A 17,089-nucleotide genomic window follows, 5' to 3' on the forward strand; every position below is an offset into this window, starting at 1 on the left:
CTCTACTACAAATACAAAAAATTAGCCGGGCGTGGTGGTGGGTGCCTGTAATCTCAACTACTCAGGAGAATGAGACAGAAGAATTGCGTGAACCTGGGAGGCGGAGGTTGCAGTGAGACGAGATCACGCCATTGCACTCCAGCCTGGGTGACAGAGTGAGATTCCATCTCAAAAAAATAAAATAAAATAAATAAATAAAATTTTAGAGTTTAATGGTACCATAACAAATATTTAGGAGGCAACTTCTCACCCCAATAAGAATTCTTCAAAAATATCCCTAAAGGAGCCTGGCTGGTCAGTGTTGTTAGTGATTTGAAGGTCATCACCTTCATTTGAGTTTGGGATTATTTCATACAGTCCATAAACATTTATTGAATGCCAGGCACTATTCTAAGGGGGAATGAAATATGACAGTATCTCTATAACTGCATAGGGTTGAGGGGAAGACATTATGCCAGAAAACTAAGTAGGGTATCAGAGATGACTATTAGGTATGACAAAGCACAGTACTGGAAGAACTCAAATGTTCTAGGAAAGGGAAACTGGGGAAGGGAATTGTCACAGTAACTGTCTGAAGACCAAGTAAGAGTTCTCCAAATAGAGAAGGAAAAAGTATTCAGGAAGAAGGGATATCATGGGATATCATATATAGAACAGAAAGAACCTGGTCTGTCTGGCAAACTATAAGAGGGTATGGCAGGAGGCCACAGTGCACATGGTCATATTGTAAAGAAAATGGAACCTAGTGGGAGAAAGTTTTAGTACAAAATGTGTTTTATTTTAACCTAAGGCTCATAGTTCTCAAACTTGGATATGTTTGGTGGTATGTGTGAAGGAACCTGATCATCTTCTGAAACATGAATTTTACTTGAAGATTTTTGGAAAATCCATTAATTATATATTATATAAACAGATTTAAGTGAGTAAAATACACATTTATAAATTTTAAAGTGAAAACATGAGACTTCAAAGACAAGCTGTGCTTGTAGCTAGCCAATTCAAGCTCCTCTTGAGACCGCCATGTAAAGCATAAGTTGTTTCCCCTGGTGTTAAGGCCTTTTTCAGTGGGAAACCTTGACACGCACTGAGGTAGGACATGAGGAATCACTGAAGGATTTGAAGTGGGTTGTCACATGGTGAGATTTGAGCATTACAAAGTTTACCCTGACTGGAGTTTAGAGAATATACTGTGTGAGAGGAGATCTGCAAGGTTATGGCAATAATCCAGGTGAGAAATGATACAACCAAAACCAAAGTATGGCAGAGGACTAAAGAAGAGGAAACAAATAGAAGAAATGTTTAAGAGAGGGAGTAACAGATAGGATGTGGCAGTGAAAGAAAAAAAGTCAGCCGGGTGTGGTAGCTTACGTAATCCTAGCACTTTGAGAGGCCGTGGCGGGTGGATCACCTGAGGTCAGGAGTTTGATACCAGCCTGATCAACTTGGTGAAACCCCGTCTCTACTAAAAATACAAAAATTTTCCAGGTGTGGTGGCGGGCTCCTGTAACCCCAGCTACCTGGGAGACTGAGGCAGGAGAACTGCTTGAACCTGGGAGGCAGAGGTTGCAGTGAGCTGAGATGGCATCACTATATTCCTGCAGAGTGAGACTCAGTCTCAAAAAAAAAAAAAAAAAAAAGTCGATTGTGACTCCCATTTTCCTGGTTTTGGCAAGTGGGTAAACAGTGATACCATTAATTAGAATAGGAGGTACAGGAATATAAACACATTTTAGACTATGGGAGACAGTGGGTTCATATTTTTAAATGTTGAGTAGAAGAATATCTGTCTAACAATGCGTAAGAATAGAAACCTAAGGTACAAGAAGAGAGGTGTGGTCTAGAAATGAATATGTGGAATCACCAGTACATAGACGGTGGCTGCAACCACGGATGTGAATGCAGTAAACCCAGAAAAGGCTGAAGATTAAAAAAGAGACCAGAAGACTGGGGGCTTACTGTGGTTTAATATGGTTTCTCCCCTCTGAAACAACTGTTGAAATTTGATTGTCATTGTGGCACTGTTGGGAGGTGGGGCCTTTAGGAGGTTATTAGGTCATTAGGAGGGATTAATGGCTTTCTTGCAGGAATGGTTAGCAAGCATAGGAGCTCCGCCCCATTTTTTTCTAGCGCTTAGGCCCTCTCCCGGCTTCCACTTTTCCACCAAGCTACGAAGCAGCACAAGGCCCTCACCAGATGTGGCTAGCTACTTGATCTTAGACTTCTTGGCCTCCCGAATCATAAGCCAAGTAAACCTCTTTCCTTTATAAATTAGCCAGTCTGTGGTATTCTGCTATAGCAATAGAAAACAAACCAAGATAGAGCTGAATCCTGGGAAATACTAATATTTGATGGATGTGTGTGGAAACAGGACAGTGTATGAGATGAAGGAGTAGAGGTCAGAAAAGTAGGAATATAGTCAGTATAGTATATTATTATGAAAATCAAGGAAAAAATACTCAAGAAGGTTGTGGTCAAAGGGCTCAAATGTTGAAGATAGGGCAAATAAGATGAAAGCTAGTAAGTGGGAATACTTTGGATTTGGAAGTTCAAAGCTCACTGGTGATCTCAGGGAGAGTAGTTTCAATGAAATAATGGACAAAATGTAGAATTGAAGGATCCCAACAAGGACCAGTATCTACAATATATAAACAACTCTTAAAATGCAACAGTAAAATGTAAACAATCCAATCAGAAAAGAGATATACAGATGGCAAATGAGCACATGAAAAATGCTCAATAACATGAGCCACTAGGGAAACGCAAATTAAAACCAGTTTTAATGATGAGGTATCACTACATTCCTATCAGAAAGGATAAAATATAATGACAACATCAAATGTTGATGAGGATGTGAGCAAAATTTATATGATGCTAGTAGGGACGTAAAATGGTACAGTCACGCTAGAAAACCTTTTGCAGTTTGTTACAAAATTACACATGCAGCTGCCATATGACCCAGCAACTGCTGGGAGTTTTGCTCTTGCCGCCCAGGCTGGAGTGCAATGGTGCGATCTCGGCTCACTGCAACCTCGGCCTCCCAGGTTCAAGTGATTCTCCTGCCTCAGCCTCCCAAGTAGCTTGGATTACAGCTACCATGCCCGGCTAATTCTGTATTTTTAGTAGAGATGGAGCTTCACCAAGTTGGTCAGGCTGATCTCAAAATCCTGACCTCAGGATTTCCACTTGCCTCAGCCTCCCAAAGTACTGGGATTACAGGTGTGAGCGACCGCACCCGGCTAACAAAGATGTATTTAAATAATATTTAGTGAAGTATGTTTCAATGGACTAAACAACAATAGTTCCAACACTAGGACTGTTTTTGCCTGACCTCACAAAGCTGTGAAACATGTGTATTCCCTTTTGGCCACATTTCTATAAAGGCTACCTCCACGTTTGACTGCAATTCCTGTGCAAAGACAGGGCAGTAGTTCATTTTTTAATTCTCCTTGCTCAGCAATCTCTAGCACATGAACAGGTTTTTCACAAATCTTTGACAAATGTCTACATTTAACCTGATTTTCATGCTAGCAGTCATAGCGGATTTTAAAGGAGGAAGAGGAGAGCTTTAACCACTTCGTCTGGGACTCCAAGCAACATTATAGATGAGAAACAGGGTCAGATGGCTTTCCCTTTGAGGCCCAAAATATTGATAACACTTCAGTCTTCTTTGCTCCAAATTCCTACTTGGAAAGAGTGTGCCACTGAAGTATGACAACATGTTAAAAATATTAGGAGAATTTGGAATAAAGCCAAACAGAAGAAAAATGAGATGGTAAGAATAAAAAGTTATTGAATAACATTAAAAAACAAAACCCAAAACAAATCTTTAAATACATACCCAGTTTTTCTTCAAAACTCAACTTATCTCCTTATAAAAAGTAATGATGTGAACACCTCATAGGTAGAAATCTCAAAGAAATATATATCTCAACAGAAAAGTCAGACCTAATCCTCACTTTTCCCATTAAAACAAAATCTTGAAGTGGAAAAAACCATATGACCATGCAGTCTCAGGACATGTGGCTCCATGCCCTTTCTATTGGGCAGTGATTGATTTCTGGAACACCTCAATGTGCTGAGTCCACTTAGTCCAAAAAGGACAGATTAGAGTACCAGCGGTGTTGCTTGCATAGCTGGAGTACAGAGACAGCTGAGGGGAATTCACTTTACTGTTCGTGTCCTGTCTATTCATCCGGTAACTTCAAATAAAATATGTAATACACTTAGATATTCGTTTTGATGTTTCAAAATTTTAAAATAAAACTTGGTGATTCTATGTTGAATTTAAAAAATGTTAAAAATGTACATATGAATATGACAAGATTGTAATCTTTTCAAAATACCAAGCATAGCCTTTCCTTCATCTTCTAATTCAAACCGAAGAGTCTGAAGTTCCTGTTCCATTTCTATTCGGAAGCCCTCCATTGACTCTCTGTGTGCATCTTTCAATGATTGAAGCTCTGCAGAATGCTTCTGTTGTAAATGATTTTCAAGAGCCTAGAACAAGACAAATTCAAATTATTATGCTAGAATATAGGAAGGAAAACGCAAACAAAATAGAAAACAGTTACTAAAACTCAGTTATTTAAGAAATACAAAATGTTTAGGTTCATTTTCAAGAAAACTAGACATAAGATAATCAACATTAGAAAAAATAATTAGGGTCATTTCAGTAGAATAAATAAATCACCATGAAACCAGTTTGATTCAATGTATTTTGTCTATATATTGAATGGGCTGGGCACAGTGGCTCACCCTTGTAATCCCAGCAATTTGGGAGGACAAGGTGAGAAGACTGCTTGAGCCCCAGAATTCAAGACCAGCGTGGGCAACATAGTGAGACCTGTTTCTACAAAAAAAATTAAAAATTAGTCAGGCATGGAGGTGTGCGCCTATAGTCCCAGCTATTCAGGAGGCTGAGGTGGGAAAATCACCAGTCTAGGAAGTTGAGACTGTAGTGAGCTATGATCGTGCTGCTGCACCTCAGCCTGGGTGACACAGTGAGACCCTGTCTCAAAAAATAGAAAATCATTTTTTTTTTAATGTAACTAATTATTATTAGGCTGTTGGATTACATTTGAACGTATGCCACATAAAACTTACTCTCTGCTCCTTTTCCTTTTCCTCTTCCATAGTTTGAAATGCAAGGACATGTGCTTCTTTTAATGATTTGTGTCTTTGCTGATGTTGCTCCTCTAATTCTTCAAGCTCTTGCGTAAGCCGCTGTCGTTCTTGCGTAAACTGGGCTTGCAGTTGTTGCAAAGAAGTCTGAGACTGGGAAAGCTGTATCTCCAGATTCTGTTTCAGCAAGGAAATCTATGTCCCAGAATGGTACACAATGAAGAATAAATACAAGGCAAAGTTCACAAACTATCCATCAAAGGGGGAAAAGCACTTCAAAGATATCAATGATAGTAAAATAACTGCTTTAATATTTCCATTTAAAACATTCTAAAATATATCACAAAAATTAAAAAAAAATGGTGATTTACTATCACCATTTAAAATTTTACTTTCTGTAATTATTCTGAAAATAGTTTAGTTATATTGTTTATAGACTGTCTAAAGAACACTGCAGCCCACATTTAGATATAAATACCCATGTTATGTTGCAATAAAAATTCATAATATGAAATAAAAACAAAAGACAATTAACATTTTCGTTAGGTTATAGTCACTTCAAGGAAGAGTATGAATAGTTAAACCACTTATTTGTAAAGCAGTAAAGTGAAATAGGACTGTGAGCTCTGAGTTAAAATTCTAGCTCTGTCACTTGTTACTATGAACACCTCACCAGGTTATGTTACTACATATAGCTCACTTTGAACAGACTCTGGCATGTACTAAGCATTCAACAAATATTAGCTAAGATTATTTGAGAATTAAAAACCTACTCTTTAAAAGATGTATCAGTTTATAATTTAGAATCATTATGTAAATTTTTATTTTTTATTTAACTCAAAGTTCTTGAAAACCTTTAAGTTTTCAAAATGTCTCAAACGTCCCACAATCTTGTATTCAACCATTATAACAATGTCAGGTACTTTTCTTTGACTATGGAAAACTGATTTGTCACTCCTTTAGAAAACAGACATCAGCCTCAATATGTCTGTATCACTTCTAGATGTCTTAACATACTTATAATTATTTTGGTAAGAATAAAAACATAAAACATAGGTATATGTATATATCATATATGTTCATATATGCATTTGATAAAACCATTTAACTGACCTATTTCTATTCTCATACACAGGATATTGTAACTTGAGACTATATAACTGTGTTCCAAAAGAAGTCTAAATCTAAGAGGAACTTAGGAGAACCAGATACAAAGTTGTAAAACGTGTTCCATAAGCAACTTAAAACACTCTATGCTTTTATATACTGGTAAAACAGTTTCTGTGGCCAAAAAAGCCAATGAAAAGAGGAAACTTTAAAGTGAGTTTTTGTAAATGGGAAAAGGCTCTCTTTTAATTGATGGAAGGCAGACATAAGTTGCCTCACACGTCTCACAAAGAAAGGCACCTGGGAAAGAAAGAGAAAGGGTGGGGAATCACCAGACATGCAAAAGAACGGAGGAAAGAATCATTAATTGGAAAAAGGAAAGGTCCGAAGCAAGCCACCATATCCCTTTAAAAAGCAGCAGGAAGAGTCACAGACTGTAGTGAGCTTAGGGTGATGATTAGCCTTCCAGAAGGGTTCTGGACAAAGTTATCAATCAGAGTTAGTTATAAAGGTTAGCATATGGCTTTATGGAAATAGTCAAGCACTGGTGAGAAATCATATAAAAAAATCTAGGTTTAATCTGTTTTAATGTATTTCCAAATAAGTGACTCTACCTGTTGAAACTTTATGAATTCTGCTTATTAATTTCTACAAAAAACTAAGGTTTCAGAGGTTATTTTAAAGTTTTGGAGCCAAGGTGGAACTGCAACCCTTTGATTCCAGATATCACAACTCCTTATACCTCTAAATGGCAGCAGCACCCACGATTTACAGACTGAAATAAATCCTGCAAATGTGAAAATGTGATATGTGCATAAGAATGTCACAGCCACAGCTAACGCCATACTTATGGAATATGATAAATTATACCACGTGACTTCTCACTATTTTATGCAATGAAAATCAGGACAAAATAAATATTGAAGACAGCCTAGAAAGAAAAAATAAACCATAAAAGGGTAACAAGAACAAAAACAGACATTGTGAACACTGATTTGTAACTGGTAGAGCCATTCTCTTCCCAGCAAGTTGGTTCTTGAAATAGAGAAGGCACCAACACACTCTCTTTGGAAGTTCAACCCTAGTCCCAGCCTAAGCATGGGGACCCATGGGACTGCCCTTCTTGGGGATTAAAATCTACCCAGCATTCTGCTCACCAAGCTGTCTGCCCTGGTACAGATCTGTGTCCATCCAAAAAGAATGGACACGTTTTTCTGCTTTGCACAAAGGTGACATATAGGCTAACAGTGGCCCTGGATCCTATCCTCAAATTTAGTGTGTACTTCAATTAGTAGGAAACCAATCAGCTCACATTGGTGTTTCTTCTTTTTTGCAATACCTACTTCAAAAGTTTGCTGAATCAATAGACCTCTTGTGTTAATTTGACTCATATTTGAACTATTAACAGGTGACACTTAATGAAGAAATGCAATATTTAAAGTGAATGATTGGAAGTACCACAGTATATAAGTTACATATTTAAAATCTACAGAGTTTTAAGTTTCTCCAGCTAAAATAAAATACACACAAGTATTTTACATTGTAATATACTTTACCTTGAAAGAACTCCAAAATAGTACTTTCCATCTTAGGATATGTGATTAATCTTTGTATCTACACTCAAGAAAATAATATAAACTATGTGCAGAAAGACATTATCATGCAGTTTAGTGCTCAAATACACTCAGATATTTTGTATTCTTAACTTGGAAAGCACATCAAAATAATATTAAGGCCATCTAAAATCTCTGAATTCATGCTCAAGACAGTAATGTGAATTATATGCAGAAAGCCTTAATCATGCAATGCAGCATCAAAATTTATTTTGTTCCTTTTAAAAATAAATTAGTAGAATTGCAATAAATAGCCTTTATTCAGCATGAAAAGTACATGGCACTTTAAAGGCAATGAGCAAAGCAATGTAAAGTGAACTAATTTTTATAGCTATAAACAGCTGAGTTTAATATAATCAATATAAATACATATTAATGTAAAACTTTAACTGAAAAGAAAAGAAAAAAAACCTCTGCATTAAAAGATTTAGGCAATTTTGATAAGTATTTTTATAACAGAATTATAGACTATCTAGAAAGGCATGTGTTGAATAAAGAATGAGAACAAGTAGTTGCTTCAAACTATATATTATATTCAAATTATGTAGTGTATGGTATTAGTTTCTATACATTTGTTAAAATTCAAAAAATTCTATTTCTTATTTTGTTTAAATAAACCAAAACAAATTTTATTTTGGAAAATAATTTAATCTTTAGTTTTTAAATTCTTAGCACAGCAATTTAGATACGAAATATATAATATATTCTACTGGTTGATAAGTGCCAGATATTTTAGAGACAATTTTAAAGGTCAAACTGCACTGATAGTAATTGCCACCTTCTGTCTCTACCATTTAAAAAATGATTGCCTTTTTGAAAATAAAGTTTTACAGTCTTTTTGAAAATGGAATATTAAAGTTTTATAATAATTTCAAAAAGAAAAAATTAAAAATATATGGGCCTGGCACGGTTGTTGCTCATGCCTATAATCCCTGCATTTTAGGAGGCCAAGACAGGTGGATCACCTGAGGTCAGGAGTTTGAGATCGGCCTGGCCAACATGATGAAACCCTGTCTCCACTAAAAGTACAAAAATTTAGCCGGGAGTGGTGGCGGGCGCCTGTAATCCCAGCTACTTGGGAGGCTGAGGCAGGAGAATCACTTAAACCGGTAGGCGGAGGTTGCAGTGAGCCGAGATCGTACCACTACACTCCAACCTGGGTGAAAAGAACAAAATTCCATTTAATGTGTGTGTGTGTGTGTGTGTGTATATATATATATGTGTGTGTATATATATATATATATATATATATATATATATATATATATGGCTCACTGCAGCCTCAACCACCTGGGCTCAAGTGATTCTCCCACCTCAGCCTCCTAAGTAGCTGGGACTGCAGACATGCACCAACTAATTTTAAATTATTTGTAGAGATGAGGTATCACTCTGTTGCCCAGGCTAGTCTTGAACTCCTGGGCTCAAGCGATCCTCCTGCCTCAGCCTCTAAAAGTGCTGGGATTACAGGCATGAGTCACTGTGCCCAGCCTATTTTTTACAGACCAGTTTCACAAAGATTCTGTACCTCTATAATGGTGTTAGTGGAAGAACTGTCTCAAAACAAAAACTGAAACATCAAATCTGAGGTATGGGGTATGACAGAATGTCAATATGAGACATGCCATTAATTATGTACATATTACCTACAACCTTTGGTTTTTGATGCAAATCAGTGTTTTTTTTCTTCAAAAACCATTAGAGTCTTATTACAAAAATGAAAGAATATAGAAAGTATACAGTTTATTCCTATTTATCAAAGTAAAAAGTGGTTCATTATGAAAATTTTAAAAATATAGGAACATATAAATAAAAGGGAAAGTCTCCTTCATTCCCTTTCCTCACCAAATCCCAATCCCTAAGGGTAACTGGTGTTAATATTTTGGTATGCATTACTGCAGACCGTAATGGCTTAGGTCTCTCTTGATATAATTCACTGTTTTGTTTTCTTTTGCTTTCTTACCTAGATCATGTGTAAATGGCTAGATGATTTTACCAAATGTAGAGAATATATCTGATAAAATGTTGGCTATGCCTTATATACAAAAGTTACGGAGGCTCCAGGACACATCTCAAAAGATCAGTGCTTAATGTCCATAGCAGCTGAAACAGACCCCTGGGGCAGCTGATGTGGACAGACATCCTATATGTATCACATAGAGAAATAAACACCACTTCAAATGTGGTTATTTTATTTATTTATTTATTTATTTATTTATTTATTTTGAGACGGAGTCTCGCCGTGTTGCCCAGGCTGGAGTGCAGTGGCACGATCTTGCCTCACTGCAAGCTCCGTCTCCCGGGTTCACACCATTCTCCTGCCTCAGACTCCGAGTAGCTGGGACTACAGGCGCTCGCCACCACGCCCGGCTAGTTTTTTGTATTTTTAGTAGAGATGGGGTTTCACCATGTTAGCCAGGATGGTCTCGATCTCCTGACCTCGTGATCCACCCGCCTCGGCCTCCCAAAGTGCTGGGATTACAGGCTTGAGCCACCGCGCCCGGCCAACACCACTTCAAATGTGAAACCACAAGAGTGTCCTGACCTGCAGATGTGGATGAGGTGGTTTTCACACACTCAACTTTATATAGCTTATTCCAAGATGAGTATGCTGAGGGATTTAATGACGTTTAATAATTTTTCCAGTACAGGGAACAGTGAGTTTGTGTTTTTGTAGTTTTTTTCCTTCCCTTCAAAGTGGCATTTATAAGGTACTCATGATATTTAGATATGACCCATTCTTTTTAATAACTACATAGACTTCCTAGGGCTGGCACTGCCCCTCACTTCTCCAACAGCTGTTCTCTCGCTTTCCTTTCTTCCCAGTTGGCTGAACACCTGGGTTTGTTTAGGCATTAAATGAAATCCCTGGAAGGTAAGCCCCTCTCATAGTACTTTCAGATGAATTAGGACTGGGACAAGAAAATAATCTAATTCTAAGGTATTAATATCAACTCCAATCCTTCCAAATATATAAAACATTAAAAACTGCTAGCCTATCAGTCTGAGCAGCTCTCAGGAAAAAAACTGCTAACCGAGGCTTAGTAGAGGACAGTAGGAATAACTTATTACTATGTCAATGACTTAATGAAAATGCTCATGTAAAACATTTAAAGGTGCTCAAATATTTTAATTATATGATTTATTTTTCTTCTTTAATCACTAATGTGCTATTACTGAGGAAACTAGTTAAGAAAAGTAAATTTAAGCCAGAATTGTGGTCATTTTGAAAAAATTCTGAATTGCTCTTTTTTTTTTGTATTTTCTAAGATGTATAAACTGAGTTTATTATTAAAAACCACCACAATGCTTCTAATGGAATATATCCCCAATCATCCTCTTATTATTAACTAAAACTAATTAGAAAGCATCTCTAAAGGACAGATGTTAACAATAACAGTCACTTGTTTGTGAATGTGCTAAACACTGAACTCTTGTATGGAAAGCTGGGGTACATACCATGTACTGAGGGAGTGGGCAGGTGTTCACCCTGCAGAGCACAACACTGACAAAGTCATGTTTTGTTGTGGATGATGACAGAGTGAAAAGGTGATCCTCAATGACTATAACGTTATAAAGGAGATTTCACTGTTACCAGCCCCTTTTACTCTTTCTGTAGGAGATGAATCAAGGCACTTTCATTCCAGTTATTAATAGGCAATTTCAATAAGGTGGTTTTTGTTTAATGAATAAAAAGTACAACTATTGAAGAAAATGTGGCTGTGTTGTCACAAATATTCTAAAGTATAATTCAATTAATTTTTAAAATAATCATATCCTATTTGCGTTCTTATTTCTATCCCAATTAGCACATATGTCAAAATGTCTGTATTGATATAACTATCATGCCAAAATTTGTACTATGTTCTATGTGATTGCTAACAAGAATTTCTAAATATAACGTATTTCAGCAACACTGAGATAAATGTTCATTGTTTCTTTTAAGACATGAAAGAAAATGCTGCTAAATGTATTTGCATATTTTAATTATTTTTTACATAGAAAAAAGACTGAATATGAAAACTACGTAAAATTTTTATTTTCTTGCATAGTAGAAAAAACTTACAGGGGTATGAGGAAATAGTTCCATTCCAGAAGTATCAGAATTTCACAAGACATCTCTAGGCTCAAAGCTTTGATTTCTCTAGGGCTGGCATTAGTAAACTACAGTCTGTTTTTGTAAATTGTTACTGGAATACAGTCATACCCATTCATTTACATACTGTCTATAAGTATTTTCACACTACAATGGCACAGAGTTTCTGCCACAGAAACTGGCCCACAAAGCCAAAAGTATTTACTATCTGGCCCTTTAAAGAAAAGTCTGCTGACTCCCGCCTTAGGACATCAAGAAAAATATTCAACAATGTTCAATTCTCTGTCATCTAATTTTAAAGGACAAGTTGAATATGGGTTTAGTGTGAAAATAAATCTCATTTTTTCTTATGATATACAAAGAAAAAATTTTTTAAATGAGTGTTAAATGGAATATTATTTTGAAGATGAATTTCTGCATACTTGAGTGTACATAAGTAAAAAGTGATCACTTTGTCAATTCTTAGGAAAGGGATTTACTCCATTTTGCTTTTCATCTGTTGACAATTATAACATTACAATGTATAAAATACGTTCTAAATCACATAAACCTTCATAACAATCCAGTACTTTTAAAAAAGGAAGTCACTAATGCTAGTTTTTCAAAAAAATAAACTAGTTTAACAACAAAAAAATTTTACATTTATTTCCATTTTTATGAATCAACTAGTTAATAGTTTTTCAAAAATATTACTATATCTTTCAAAATAAACATAAAAATAATGAAATGTATGTCTGAGATGTAAAATCTCAATTGGCTTTATAATAAATATATGCTTATTTATTAACACATGTGGTAGATATATGCATAAACAAATGAATGACTGAACATTAGAAGCTTTTATTACCCATATACAAAATATATCTTATTGAATGCCAAACTATTTTTTATATAAGTTGAAGCTTTAAAGCAGTGATGTTGTTTATGCAAAATGAAAAGTGCAACATGCCCTTGTGTACAAATTGTAAGTGCCGCTCACTTACATTGTTGATAGATTTATGCAAAGCTTCACCCAGAGAGTGCCGCTATGAAGAAAAGATCACAGGAATAAAGGGAAACATTCAGAAATCAACTAAGTGAAAAAAAGAGGAATAAGAACAGAGAGTAAAACACAGAACATTAATTATAATGTGCTCAAGAGAAAACAAGTTGAAAACAGTTCTAAGAAACAAACTAAACAAAAAGAAATTAAAGACACACAGTCTAAATTATCTATAATCCCTTAAAACAATGTCTGATATATTTGTGGGCTTGCAGACTTACCTATACAAACTACTAAAGGCTGGGCCATATAAATCAGAGTTCAGTTTAAAAGATGATGGTTATTGAGGGACCTAGAGGGGGTATTACTGTTCTAAATTCCTCCCAGAAAGCTACAAGATAACTATTACATGACACCCACTTTGCTGTAGGTTCATGGAGAATTGTGGTGAAAACCGCAACACTAACTTGACTGACCATATAATTTGGGAACCAGAAATAAATATGAGATAATCACTAGAAATTAAAGATTTAATAATAATCTGGTTTTATATTAGGGGGAAAGGAAGAAAGACACCTTTATATCTTTTTAATCCTATTTCCTAGGATATATTTGGCAAAATTATTTACAACATAGGCTCATCTTTCAGAAGTTCATTGAAATTTTAAGTAATATACCACTGGAAAAACCTACACACCACTCCTTCCTAACATGGGAGGAAATGAAAACGTAATTTCATTTTCAGTCACCTCATTTTTTTACCCTCAAAAAATACAAAATACTATTTTACATTTATATTGTTAATTTAAATGGAAAAATTGCTTTAACATGGTTTTTACTCTGGACATGATTTTAAGTTATAAACCACTGGAAAAACCTACATACCCCCCCTTCCTCCTAATACAGGGGGAAATGAAAATATCATTTCATTTCAATCACCTCATTTTTTACCTTCCAAAAATACAAAATAATATTTTTTATTTATATTGCTATATATTATATTGCCTAATTTTCAAACAGAATGCAATTTTCCTTTTGTTTTCATTTTTTGCATATTGTAATTATTTCTTGAAGTGACACAATCTAAAGAGTTTTTATTAGAAAATAATTTTTTACTAATAACTTAGACTAAGATATTCCATGATATAACTTAGCCAAGTTGCAAATAGGAGATAAAAAGATTAATTTTCTATGATCACTTCATAACTTCTCAATCGCAACTTTCTCATGCTTTTATGTACATCGCTACTTAATTTTACTTTTTTCTTTATTCTTTCCCAAACTCGTAATATTCTCTATATAATAATGAGAGACTTAACTTCTCTAGACTTCATAAAACTTAAGAAAATTGGAAGAACTTTTAATTGTAGTATTTTTACATCTTTTTATTTATTTATTTATTTTTCAGACAGAGTCTTGCTCTGTCACCAGGCTGGAGTGCAGTGGTGCGATCTCAGCTCACTGCAACCAAAGCCTCCCGGGTTCAAGCCATTCTCCTGCCTCAGCCTCCCAAGTAGCTGGGATTACAGGCGCCCACCACCACGTCCAGCTAATTTTTGTATTTTTAGTAGAGACAGGGTTTCACCATGTTGGCCAGGATGGTCTTGATCTCCTGACCTCGTGATCCACCCGCCTCGGCCTCCCAAAGTGCTGGGATTACAGGCGTGAGCCACAGCGCCCAGCCAACATCTTTTTATTTCTTAGAACTGATGTCCTAGTACTAGAAGTTAACCTAAAATTTACTCATGAAGCAGATTTTATTTTCACTCTTTAAGGTGTCATCGGACAAAATATGTATGTTATTTAAGATTCCTGAATTATTTGATAAATTGGAATATGCCAAATCAGAGTGACATGCCAAATCATCCCTTCCCTAGGTGTAGATTTGGGGCTTTATATGACAGAAATATATTTGAACATTTGAAATCTAAACTCATATGGTCACTACCTCTGTCCATACCCAGCTGCAGACCATGAAAATATTGAATCCAATGGGTACAGTTGCCCAAGCTGTGACCTCAAGTGAACTTACATCACAGACCTGGCATGGCAATTGGTAAAGGCACAGTAGTGCTGCTGGGTGGCAATACCACTGTTTGTTAATACATAACTGAAGTCAGCTTTTTCATTTAAAAATACTAATTAGGCTAGGCATAGTGACTCACACTTGTAATCCTAGCACTCTGGGAGGCCAACGCAGGTGGATCACTTGAGGTCAGGATTTTGAGACCAGCCTGGCCAACATGGCGAAACCTCATCTCTACTACAAATACAAAAAAAAAAAAAAAAAATAACCAGGAGTCATGGCACACACCTGTAATTCCAGCTACAGCTACTCAGGAGGCTGAGGCAAAAGAATCGCTTGAACCCGAGAGGTGAGGGTTGTGGTGAGCTGAGATTGCACCACTGCACTCCAGCGTGGGTGACAGAGTGAGACAAATAAATAAAAAATTCGAGTACTATTATGCTCCAGAAAACATCTTAAGTGCAGCGTGAGATACAGTGTTGAATAAGATTGTTGAATAAGATTGTAAAACAAATGTATAGAAATAAAAATAAAGAAAAAATGATAAGTATTATGATTCTTAAAAAGGTTGGTGTGATAGGGAATGACTGGAGGAGGAGATACTGAGTTGATGGTAAGAAAAGACATTTCATTTAATTTGTTAATTTTTTTTTTTTTTTTGAGATGAATGAAGTCTTGCTCTGTCGCTCAGACCGAGTACAATGGTACAATCTCGGCTCACTGCCTGGATTGGAGCGATTCTCCTGCCTCAGCCTCCTGAGTTGAAGCGATTCTCCTGCCTCAGCCTCCTGAGTAGCTGGGATTACAGCTGTGTGTGACCATGTCCGGCTAATTTTTAGTTTTAGTAGAGATGGAGTTTCACTATGTTGACCAGGCTGGTCACGAATTCCTGACCTCAAATGATCCACCTGCCTCGGCTTTCTAAAGTGCTGGAATTACAGGTGTGAGCCACCACGCCCGGCCAGAAAAGATATTTTAGAAGTGTAACATTTAAACTGGGGTCAACACAGAAGCCAAACAGGAGATAACTTTGGGGAAAGAGTACCTGGCAAGTGGATCAGCTAGCACAAAGCCCCTGAAGGTGAAAGCAAGCTGGGAGCAAGTGGGTATGGGAGTGGGGAAAGGGTTAGTGAGGGACAGTTGGCTGAAATGAGACAGGCGATACACAAACGGGCCAGCTGGCTTAAGGTTTAGTAGGACAGTGAGAGTCAGAATAACAGAATAACAGCCTGGATTCAATGGGGTGCCCCTGAGAGGATTTTAAGCAGGGGAGTGGCATGATCTAATTTATATCACGAAAGATCAGTTTGAGTGCTGTAAGAAAAGTGAAATTGATGAGGACAGACAGACAGACAGACAGGAGACAGACCTTGGTAACAGTGGCTTGGACTAGTGTTTACTAGGGGAGATGAAAGCAAATAGAGCTAAGATATGTTTCAGAGGTAGAATAAACAGGATTAAAGGATTACATGGGAAGTAAAGGAAAGACATGTGGATGGTATTTAAACCACAGACTGGCTGAGATCCCCAAGTGCTGTGGACTGCATGTGTTCCCTTATCCCCAAATTCATGTATTGAAAGCCTAACCTCCAATGTGAGGGTAATAGCAAGTGCAGCCTTTGGCAGGTGATTAGTTGATGAGGGCAGTACCCTCGTGAATGGGTTTAATGCCCTTATAAAGAAATCCCAGAGAGCTCCCTTGGTGCTTTTACCATGTGAGGACATACTAAGATAGCTGTCTATGCACCAAGAAGCAGGCTGTCATCAGACACCAAATCTGCTGGCACCCTGATCTTGGACTTCCCAGAATCCAGAACTGTGAGAAATGAATTTCTACTGCGGGAAGGCGCAGTGGCTCATGTCTGTAATCCCAGCATTTTGGAAGGCTGAGGCAGGAGGACTGCTTGAGCTCACAAGTTCAAGACCAGCCTGGGCAATACAGTAAGATTCTGTTGCTACAAAAAAAATATATATATATAAAATTAGCTGGCATAGTGGCATGTACCTGTAGTGCCAGCTACTCAGGAGGCTGAGGTGAGAGAATCACTTAAGCCCAGGGGGTCAAGACCACACTGAGCCATGACTGTACCACTGCACTCCAGCCTGAGAGACACAGCAAGACCCTATCTCAAAAAATCATAAAATAA

The 17,089-nt window shown here is 36.8% G+C and overlaps 1 protein-coding gene across 8 annotated transcripts in view; it reads right to left on the minus strand.

The window, feature by feature from the left end:
• Positions 1–17,089, minus strand: part of FAM184A (family with sequence similarity 184 member A) — a 124,859-nt gene that overhangs the window by 15,585 nt on the left and 92,185 nt on the right. For all 8 annotated transcript variants that reach the window (XR_013416173.1, XR_001444529.3, XM_077999319.1 and 5 more), the window contains exons 10-11: positions 5,104–5,316; positions 4,344–4,497 (exon numbers count right to left, since the gene is read on the minus strand). Coding sequence is in view for 6 of the 8 variants with exons in the window: in XM_077999319.1 (XP_077855445.1) it covers positions 4,344–4,497; positions 5,104–5,316 (367 nt within the window). In the remaining 2 variants the exon portion in view is untranslated. The remainder of the gene's footprint in view (positions 1–4,343; positions 4,498–5,103; positions 5,317–17,089) is intronic.

This window comes from Macaca mulatta, chromosome 4 (assembly GCF_049350105.2).
Source record: "Macaca mulatta isolate MMU2019108-1 chromosome 4, T2T-MMU8v2.0, whole genome shotgun sequence".
NCBI lineage: Eukaryota > Metazoa > Chordata > Mammalia > Primates > Cercopithecidae > Macaca > Macaca mulatta.